General features: G+C 38.9%; 1 protein-coding gene across 1 annotated transcript in view; it reads right to left on the reverse strand.

Annotated features, from left to right (window-relative positions):
* Nucleotides 1–10906, reverse strand: part of ssh2a (slingshot protein phosphatase 2a) — an 81118-nt gene extending 70212 nt beyond the window's left edge. The window contains exons 1-2 of the mRNA XM_072455004.1: nt 10775–10906; nt 179–222 (exon numbers count right to left, since the gene is read on the reverse strand). Coding sequence (XP_072311105.1) covers nt 179–222; nt 10775–10837 — 107 coding nt within the window. The 5' untranslated portion in view covers nt 10838–10906. The remainder of the gene's footprint in view (nt 1–178; nt 223–10774) is intronic.
* Between the last annotated feature and the right edge of the window lie 582 nt (nt 10907–11488).

Below are 11488 nucleotides of genomic sequence, written 5' to 3' on the forward strand. Positions count from 1 at the left end.
TTACAGAACCGAGGCCACTGCACTGGTTTTGTATAGCCTGAAGCAGAGACTCCCCCTGGTGGCCTGCGTGCGTACTTACACACTCAAGGTCTATACTGATTGTGCATTGTTTAGTGCGTGATTGAGTATTGTTTTGCAGGAAATGGCTGCAGCGTGAAATAACAGGAAACGGTCTCACCTCCGTTGCTGGGAGCGACGGTCGTCCTCGCCACTTCCTGCCTCCTGGAAATACAGACAAAAGATATTAATGTACAGGCTCTCATTACAGTTTGTACATCATGATGAACTGTTGGTAATGGGACGAAGTAAAGCGACATGCGGATTCAACATTGTTAAGTCTAAAATTGTGTTTCTGTAACGATTATACGGATTTTATATAAGCAACGTGCAGTAAAAAAGATCGACTAAAGACGTGTCCTGCCGATCGATTAGTCGACAAAAAGCGGTGCGGTTAAAATGTATCTTTATGCGTATGGCCCAAATTGCAGGTATTCATGAAAAAAACAACTATTAATGCAGAAGTACAAAGAAACGATTTATTTATGTATAAAGACAGACATTTTTACATTTATAAACACCCCCAAATATCTGCTAATTTACTCCATACCTTCTAATTTTAGCTGGATTAGTCGACCAAAATGTGTATTAGTCGACAAATCCAACTAAAAATAGAAAGTATGGAGTAAATTTGCTGATTTTGGGGGCGTTTATATGTAAACAGGCAGATTAAACGTTCGCCATTGACCGATTAATTGACTAAATGCCTAAAGACGTACGGCTTTACCTTCAACTGTTATGTTACCATTGACGACGTCTCTTACATCACATTACAAAACAGAATTTTAACATTTGTTAATACACCTGTTCAAATTTAAGATGAATTGATTAATATATTGTTCAATTGTATTTTAAATGCACAATTTAATTCTAATTAAATTTTTCATAAAATTGTGTGTAAACCACTGATTCATATTGGATGTTCTTTTAGTAAATGCTTTATTATTATTAACATGGTCCTTCAAATACTCATTTAGGCCATTCAGAAAAATACATTACAGTTGTCGTTTTATTTGCAACTATAAGAGAAATTAACATTTTATTGGCAGAAAGATCCAGAGGACTTTGACTGGAGCCAAAGCAGCTCTTAATCAAACGTGGGGCTTTAAACAGGAAGCGGGGATAAGGCTCATCCTGACTGTCCGGCCCACGCGGAGTCCCTCTTTTTCCAAAACGTAATCATCCTCCCCCCTCCTCCCCCCTCCTCCCCCGTCTTCCCCCGTCTTCCCCCGTCTTCCCCCGTCTTCCCCCGTCTTCCCCCGTCTTCCCCCGTCCTCCCCCGTCCTCCCTCGTCCTCCCCCGTCCTCCCTCGTCCTCCCTCGTCCTCCCTCGTCCTCCCCCGTCCTCCCCCGTCCTCCCCCGTCCTCCCCCGTCCTCTCCCATCCTCCCTCTGCTGCGGGACGCGTCTCTCACACACACACACACAGTGACACACACACACACACACACACAGGTTTAATCCCGTCTGCTCCAATAATCCCTCCAAACTTTCTCTGGCTTGGGTCTGACAAAGTGACGCCAGAAATGCCCGTACTGCAGTTAGATTAAAGAACCTTAACAAACACATTACAGCTGGTGTTTGAGGCCAATACTAAATCTTTACCTGGAAATATTCTTTTAAAAAACCTCTTCGCTGGGAGGGAAGGGGTTTTTAATCAAAGAAACAAACTACAAACAACTAGAAAAAACGTGTGCGCTTCAGTTTGTGAGATGAAATGATGGAACAGTTCCCCAGTGGCATTAAAAGAAAGAGTAAATTTAAAGCAATTAAAAAACAACAGGGGATTTGAGAGTGCTGAAAATGTGAATTAATACAAGAAGGATACCGTATTTTCCGGACTATATTTCGCACTGGAATATAAGTCGCACCAGCCAAAAAATGCATAATAGAGAAGACAAAAACATATATAAGTTGCACTGGAGTACGAAATGCGGTTGCAAGTGTGAAAATAACAAATAATATCACGGAGTATAAGTATATAAGTATACATTTAAGTATAAGTCGCACCCGGGACAAAACTATGAAAAAAGGTGCGACTTATAGTCCGGAAATTACGGTAATAATATTGTGCATTGAACTGACAGTGAAACTTCTAGTAATGAATGGGGGATAGAAGAAGAAGAAAAATAATTAGAACACATTTTATTTGTATCAAATTATAAGGAAACGGAAGGTATAAAATATGATTGATTGAACAATGAGGGGTGGGAATTAAAGCATTAACATTTTTACTTTCACCCCCTTTTTCAAACATATATTATCATTATATTTGTTATGAAGTAACTACTCTCCGCAGTGTAATTTCCCCTTTAGCAACGCAGCAGAGTTCCATTCATTTTAATTCATGAACGTTTATTATTGGTACGTGACATTTCTGAACCCGGAGTCTGAACATTAAAGTGAATACAGAGAAGAAGTGGGCGGAGATCGGCGTAAAGAGCCTCGAATGCAGGACAACGCGCACAAATCAACCAATCAAATACAACTTTGAGTACAATAATGATGAGGAAACACCGTTATAACACAATCTTTTCTAATAGTGTCATAACAGAATGTAGTGTTCTCAATATGGCGGGTCAAATATAGCACCTCAACCTTTTAAATCACGTTTCACTGCATTTTCTTTGGCGTTCACATTGAATTGTTGATGCCGTTGACGCTTGCAGCAACTGTATTGTGCCCGAAAACATCTGCATAGAAAAGGTGATGACTTTTTCAAAACATTCTTTAGCATTTGGCTGAATTGGCTCATTTTTAACCATCAGATACGATGAGGTTGTGCGTCGCGGCGTACGACAGACTTCAATCTCCCGCAGATGCGATTACGGCTGAAACAGGAATCAGGCTCCAGTCAGCAGATTTCAGAAGGCAAAGTCGCACCTTTAAAACTAGGACGGGTTTTGCTTTATTATAAATGTGCACTTTTCTGCAATAACGTCGTATTTGTTATTACCAACCACTTCCAACATCCACTTGTTAATGTCATAATGTGAGTGTTTTGACTGTCGATTCACTGTTTGAATCACAATAAATGAGTTTGTAAATGAACTATTTGAAATCGTCGTTGAATTAATCACAAGTTATGACCAAAAACATGTGGCCGCAGTATTTGTAACTGTGCAAATGTTGAAAGACACAAGTACAGGTACACGAACATTGACATTTTATAACAATACTGTCCATTTAACTTCCATTCTGACAGAATAAAGTCAGCAACTCTGCAATCAATTTAAAAACGGACAAATTGAATGAACAGTGGGACAATTGTGACAGGTCAAAAGACTTAATTCACTATAATTTAAAGTGCACATGAAAGCTTAGACTACAAATTTCACTAAAACGTAAAGTAAACACGATTATATTAAAGTTGCTTCCTGGATGTGACACGGGTAGAGGCAATTCCACGACCGTTACCTAGCAACCAAACTGTAAACAAGGGCCAAAAATCCCAATAAATGACAAAAAAAATTATAGAATAGGATTTTAACAAATACTAACTCCTGATAACACATTTATTTTGTTAAACGACTGCTTAACTGTCACAAAAATGAGTCTGCTGTGTGTACATTTTTGTCCCTGCATTTTCGGCCGAGCGTCGCTTATTGATGACATCACAGAGGGGAGTCGGTTTTAGAACTAAGCTCCACTTCCTGTCATTTACAACAAGGACTTTTACATTTTTCTTGACAAACTTGACAAACAATGATAAATATTTACCACAGGTTCAGTCCCACCAAACTAATAGTAAAATTAGAAAAATATTATATAACTTATGATTTCTACAAGCTTTTATTTTGTATCAGTTGTATTTGTTTTATATAACATGCTATAAGAATTAAATAATAATAATATTCCGGCACTATGATAATCCTCTTAGACACATCTGCATGACCCTAAACGCTCCCAACCACGATAAGTGACAGGCCTATATAACGCTATACAGGCTGGTCTCCATGGTTACATATAGGCACCGGTCTCTGAGCCAATCGCAGAGCAGGATTCGTGTGCAGCCAGGCAGATTAGCGCTGCGTGTAAAGGCCGCCGCCCGCTGTGCTCGAGTCAGTGATGATCCCAAATCCCAAAACGCCTTTGAATTATTTGGTAGAGGCAGATATGCAAATGAGGGGGCGGGGTTAAGTCCTGCGTTGGCCGGCGGCTCGTTTTCCGAAAGGTCAAATCTCTGGTTTGTACTTTTAACTTGCTCCAGTGTTAAATTACTGAAGTACGACTGTGTAAAAACATATTCGAGGGCCAAAAAAAACAACAGAGACACGTTCAGTCTGACATGGTTGAATAATTAATCAAATATATTGGTTTTCCGCTTATTAGTTATTTCTATATCATAGTTCAGGCTCATTATTATTGTTCTAACGTTGGAAAAAGGATTGAAAATCAAAAACTAATGGATGCTAAAACTAGAATCGAAACTAAAGCATTCGCACAAGTATCGACACAATAAAAATGAAAAATAAAACATGTAAATGAGACCAAATTTGACCTTTTCTGGACAGTTTTAGAATGATCTCAAGTTTTTCAGATCGGACGTTGGATTTCCCGCGTAATTTTGCACTGAAACACTCGGGATAACGTTCAAGAGCCCCGAGTTTATCCGAGTTAGTCAATCCAACACGGCTGCAGCCTGCATTCGGACAAAGTTTTACACCCAACAGTAAATATTTTGGAATATATTCTCTTTAGTTGATCTCTGCCGCCCCCTGCAGTCTGCGAACGTGCTCCTGCGCCGCCGTTGAGCCTCTGCAGTTAGAAACGCAGTGTTATGCTAATGTTGCTAACGTCTACGCGCCGCTAATGACAACAAAAGCAAAAACTCACATTCAAACGTTGATTCTAAACTTACAGATGTAATAACACTGTCCGGGTTGATAAATTAACTTCATTAGATCGATATTTTTGTTGATTTGAGCACTTTTTGGGGGTTTTATTGTTTGCTTTGACGCGTTACAGTCCGTGCACGGTTGTGAATTGCTCGTAGTTTTCCCCGACTTGACGCTGGAACTTGGAAAAAACAACTCTGTAACGCAGCATATTTCTCATATTGGAAACGTCTAAAAATATTAGTGTTTTTATTAATGTTGTGGTACCAAAATCGGTAGAGGGTCAAGTCCTTAGTATCGAAATGGAGTATAACATTTTAGTATCGTGGCAACACTATTTATTCATGTTTCAGGCAAATGATCCCTTCCTGATTTGAAGATTGAGAGAGGAACTTTCCCATTTCCAAAGGCATGATATTTTTCTTTGTATTGGAGCGTTGCCGTGTCAAATCCTTCAGAGCGGGAAGCAATCTTTACGCTCAAAACCGTTCAAGACTTAAGGTTTAGTTTTATGAAAAGAGGGCTGGGCGTTGGGGCGAGACGGACAAAAAAACAACATCTGGAAGATATATTTCATTTTCCTGACAATGACATTGAGATATTACGGTAACTGTAATCAGAAATGCAACAAAATGTGCAAGTAAAATGTGAATACACTTTAAATCTAACCACAAAAGTGCAGATATGTTTATGTCTTTATGCGATAAGTTTGGAAGATTACGCTGCAAGTTTTTCTTCTCGACACTCGATATTAACTTTGCACATCTTCTAGTTTTATTAAAAAAAAGAGGGCTGAGCGTTTGGGGCGAGACTAGAGCTGGGTTGAAATAATCGATTTTCCGATTTTTAATCGATTCGCATATTAATGACCGATTATCGATTTGTACGTCAAAAGATCTTTTTTTTTTTTATTATTTTTTTTTTTTTTTTAATCAAATTCGTTTCTACATTTCCCTCAGTGAACTTCAATCTACCTTCAAGAAAGATAATTCAGGACTCCTGGATTATCTTTCTTGAAGGTAGATTGACCCTTAACCTTTTCATCAGTCTTCCATCAGTAAATACCAATACTTGTAAGATTTGCTGTTTAATATTGATATAATACTAGTTTTAATATGTTGCTTCTCTACACAGTCATGAAATGAAGGAAACAGTTCAAATACATTTTTCATTTTTAATAACATTACCCCCCGGATCGAATCAAAATCGGATCGAATCGGAAATCAGATCGAAATCGGATCGAATCGGATGGAATCGGATGGAATCTGAGAAATCGGGAAAAAAACGATTTTGAAACGTAAAAATCGGAATATTTAATTTTCCGGACAATGACATTGAGATATTACGGTAACTGTAATCAGAAATGCAACAAAATGTGCAAGTAAAATGTGAATACACTTTAAATCTAACCACAAAAGTGCAGATATGTTACTTTATGCGATAAGTTTGGAAGATTACGCTGCAAGTTATTGTTTTGCAACTTATTAGAAAACTCAATATTAACGTCTCGCAGAATCTAAGCATTGAATTTGACAGATTTTAGATGACAAACAGCAACTGGCGTGGGCCTAAATTTGAGACGATCCGCGATACTTTTTAGTCTGACATTATTTGACACTACTTCTTCTCTGTGGAGACAGTTGCTGGGCGGGTGGAGTCGCTCGTCTCTCTCCTCGCGGTCTCATGACAAGCAGCTGCTCGCCACAAAGCCACGGCAACGCAAAAAAACAACTATCGAGAGACGTTTTACTTTGATCGAACAATAACGGCGTTTGATTGGACATGAATCAGCAGAGGACAAACGGGGCCGCTGTGCTCGGGGCGTCCCATGAAAGAGATGGAATTAGCCATGGTTCTGACAGAGTATTTGATGTTACGGTGTTTTATTGCTACAAGGACATTTTTTGCCGTTTAGTCCAGTTTAGACCTGATTTAGTCCCAGTTTAGACCTGGTTTAATCCCAGTTTAGACCTGATTTAGTCCCAGTTTAGACCTGATTTAGTCCCAGTTTAGACCTGATTTAGTCCCAGTTTAGACCTGATTTAGTCCCAGTTTAGATCTGGTTTAGTCCCAGTTTAGACCTGGTTTAGTCCCTGTTTAGACCTGGTTTAGCCCCATTTTAGATCTGGTTTAGTCCCAGTTTAGACCTGGTTTAGCCCCAGTTTAGACCTGGTTTAGTCCCAGTTTAGACCTGGTTTAGCCCCAGTTTAGACCTGGTTTAGCCCCAGTTTAGACCTGGTTTAGTCCCAGTTTAGACCTGGTTTAGCCCCAGTTTAGACCTGGTTTAGCCCCAGTTTAGACCTGGTTTAGTCCCAGTTTAGACCTGGTTAAGTCCCAGTTTAGACCTGGTTAAGTCCCAGTTTAGACCTGGTTAAGTCCCAGTTTAGACCTGGTTTAGTCCCAGTTTAGACCTGGTTTAGTCCCAGTTTAGACCTGGTTTAGCCCCAGTTTAGACCTGGTTTAGTCCCAGTTTAGACCTGGTTAAGTCCCAGTTTAGACCTGGTTAAGTCCCAGTTTAGACCTGGTTAAGTCCCAGTTTAGACCTGGTTTAGTCCCAGTTTAGACCTGGTTTAGTCCCAGTTTAGACCTGGTTTAGTCCCAGTTTAGACCTGGTTAAGTCCCAGTTTAGACCTGGTTAAGTCCCAGTTTAGACCTGGTTAAGTCCCAGTTTAGACCTGGTTTAGTCCCAGTTTAGACCTGGTTTAGTCCCAGTTTAGACCTGGTTTAGTCCCAGTTTAGACCTGGTTTAGTCCCAGTTTAGACCTGGTTTAGTCCCAGTTTAGACCTGGTTAAGTCCCAGTTTAGACCTGGTTAAGTCCCAGTTTAGACCTGGTTTAGTCCCAGTTTAGACCTGGTTTAGTCCCAGTTTAGACCTGGTTTAGTCCCAGTTTAGACCTGGTTAAGTCCCAGTTTAGACCTGGTTAAGTCCCAGTTTAGACCTGGTTAAGTCCCAGTTTAGACCTGGTTTAGTCCCAGTTTAGACCTGGTTTAGTCCCAGTTTAGACCTGGTTTAGTCCCAGTTTAGACCTGGTTTAGTCCCAGTTTAGACCTGGTTTAGTCTGTGCTGTGCTCGGGGCGTCCCATGAAAGAGATGGAATTAGCCACGGTTGGAGTATTTGATGTTACGGTGTTTTAACGCTAAAGGACATTTTTTGCTGTTGAAACATTCACAAGGAAAGCTCGGTTCAGCTACAATTACGGTGTTGTCGCATCTGCTGGGGATTTTCATAATAGTCCGTCTATTGTCGAGAGATGAATGAGACTTTACGGTTGTCATAAATCACATATAGACACAAGTTAATGTTGTAGTTAAAGCGTTACATGAAAGAAAAGTGTTGCATCAATGCTGTAGAGGAACGTCGTGATACTATCTTTAAGTATTTATCGATTTAACTGGTGATTTTTAACAATTTTGTTGTCATTTGGCATCATTTCGACAACACAATTTGGTATGAGATATGAATATTGATTCTAGGGCTGTGTAATTAATCGAATTTGAATCGAAATAAAGATTCAGCCGTCTCTAATGATCAAGAATCAAATTTTGGAAGAAGAAATTTGACACTATTTTAGCTTTAAATGGCAATAATTAAACGTCTGCCTTGTTTATGTTCAGGAAATTGATTAAAAAGCTATATATTTGGTTTTTAAAAAGGACAAAATAAAAATCAATATGAGGAAAACATTTTTGGATTGATTATTTTGTCATGGCGCCCGCCCGTAATTGATTTTCTGTGCTATCCAACCAGCTTTTTGACTAAATGCACACTCAAATGACTAAAAAAGTGACCAACGTTGAGCATTAAGAAGGTGAAATGTTCTAGTGACGGTCGAGGTCAGCCGCGTGAAGCCTCCCAACGTCAAAACGGTGGATCAGAGACGTGTGAATGATCCGACTGTTACACTGACCCGCTTCACAGGGATTATCTTCAGTCAACGCAAGACGAGCTGCGGTAAAGCAACCAGAGCGGCAGTTTATTTTATTTATTACATTTTATCTGCCCATAACACATCGTGTACGCCACAGAGAAACCCCTTCAGTTCAAAACCCCCAATATTGTTTAAAATTACATTGACGATGATAGAAATGTGCCATAATGAACCTTTACGTGTGTTTTTAGGCTTCAAGTGTTGCATCAAAAAAGTGCAGAAATATCGCATCACATGGCAAGTTTGTCATCTTTTTTATTCCTGAATTGCTCATTTTGCATCCTTTTGCATAGTTACTTTGATGATTTTTGCATTTCTCCAAAACAACAATTGCGATATTTTGCTATTTATGGCAATATCTTCCAGCTCCATTTGATACGTCGTGTTCATAATCTTGAATTTGGTCATAATTTCAGGTGAAGGGCAACAGTATGTAAATCAATGGGAGGTTTACTGCCTCTGGAAGAAATATCTGCACAAATGTTGGACTTGTTTCATGGATTGAAGTAGGGCTGCAACAAAATAATCAATTAATCGCAACTAATCGATGATAGAAAGTTGAATTATCTAACTAAGTAATCGAATAATCATTAACTGGTCAGTACGCGGAGGTTTTATCACTCAGACAGAGCAAGAATAGCATACAAACGACATGGGAGATGTGTAAAAGTCGCATTTGTGATGAAAACACACTTTTATCTGTAAATAATCTCCCGCAGGACGTCCTCTGTTCAGCTCTGTGCGCGTGAAATCCAGTCAAAATCTTTCTAATTACCAAAGATCTCTAATTACCAAAACAATCGTTAGTTGCAGCCCTAGATTAAAGTCCTTTTAACGAACAACAATCACGTCTTTGGAGTTATATAACGGCACCGCATTCTGAAGCTCATCAGTTTCTACTTCTGGAGACGCTGAACTTGAGAAATGAACCATGAACCAGGTCAAGTTCAGCGTTTTTGCTTATAATATATACTGTAACTGCAATATAATCTGTTGTTGGATGAAATGTACTGTCTGCAGAGCGATGCGATACGCTTTGGTCAATAAAAGTGCTTATCATCCTCGTCTTCAGTTACAATCAATGCAGCAACATTGATTTGAGGAGATCGATTTGGACAGAAATAAACAGCCAAAAAAAGATAAAGCGCCACACCATTTGGCCTGTTTTCACACCATATTTTGTTTCCTAAATTTCAAAATCACATCAAACTCAGAATGCATAGGCTACAAATTAAATTAAAACATATGATAACGTTACATTTTCTGACCCACTGCAGCTGGGATGTTAATGCACACAAAAAATAAGCAAATAAAGTAATGTAGATCTATAATAAATACAACCACAGTCATATAAATTCTGCTATTTTTTGACTGATAAATCGATATTTATATATATTTTTTTTAAAGTATCCTGATAAACATATTAGCCTATTTCAATTAATCACAAATCGTTTAAAACATATACTTAAAAGTATAAGTATGTGAAACGAAAACATAAACAATTAGCTACTTTGCAGAACTTATCTTCAAAACGAAAGTCACTATATTATAACAATATATTTGGATCATCTGACCCCTTCTAAGGCACATAAAGTAAACACACTGTAATTCTGTAACATATGATTTTATTTAATATTAATTTATGTTTGATTTACTTGGGGAATTTATATTAAATAAAATCCTATTTAAATACAATCATATGTTACACAATCTGCAGCCTTAAAAAAGCCAAATCCATCTGCAAAAGTGAGTTTACTTTACGTCACTTCTTCTTCTTCTTCTTCTTTGCTCCTAATTGCGCCTGAATATTAGAGAAATAACCGGCCCGTGTCTTAAATAAGCTCCAGTTAGACGCACCTACGGGATTAATGAGCGTTCAACGGCGGCGGCGGCGGCGGAGTAGCGCGAGCCCCCGGTGCAAATGTCACGTCAGTTCGCGGGTGTTACTCACAGACGCGCAGGGGCTGGACGCAGCGCTCGGGCTGGGCGACCGCTGCACCGTCACTAGCGCCATCGTGGAGCCCGGTGGTCTGCCGGTCACCTCAGCCGCGGAAGCCCCGGGATGCGCATGTTATTGTGGGGGTAAAACGCGCCGAGCTCGCGGGGTGGTTTCCTCGCTCGTTGTCCAGCTGCTCCCAGAAGTGTGAAGTGGCGGTCAAGTCAGGCAAACATCCGGTGGCGCGTTTCACAATAAAACGCAATGTGTAAAAAAGAAAGAAAGAAAAGAACAAAATAAATAACTAAATGTCCAGTTTTCCCCGTTTAAAGCATGTGAATGTTAAACAAATCTTGTGTTTAGAGGTTTAGAGATATTAATTTGAAATAGTTTACTCCAAAAAAAATTAATTGAAAAGTTGGCTATTGCAAGATTTTTAACATGCAATATACTTTGTTTTTTGGTGGATTTTTGTAATTAGTTTTGTTATTTATCAGGTTGTAACACAGTTCTGATTGGAAAAAATGCATGGTTCAAAAGAAAAATAAGGGTTAAAATAAATTCTCAAAAAAAGAGAATAGCAAAGCAAAAACAGAAAAATTATTTTAAAGCCCAAAATAGCCTAAATGAAATCAACCAACAGAAAAAAACAAAAGAAACAAAAGACACAAAACATTTTACAATACTTATGACCTAAATAAGGCATTGTATGAAGACAAATTGATCTAA

Source organism: Eucyclogobius newberryi, unplaced genomic scaffold, assembly GCF_026437365.1.
Source record: "Eucyclogobius newberryi isolate DKJ021-1_F unplaced genomic scaffold, fEucNew1.0.hap1 SCAF_10, whole genome shotgun sequence".
NCBI classification, from domain to species: domain Eukaryota; kingdom Metazoa; phylum Chordata; class Actinopteri; order Gobiiformes; family Gobiidae; genus Eucyclogobius; species Eucyclogobius newberryi.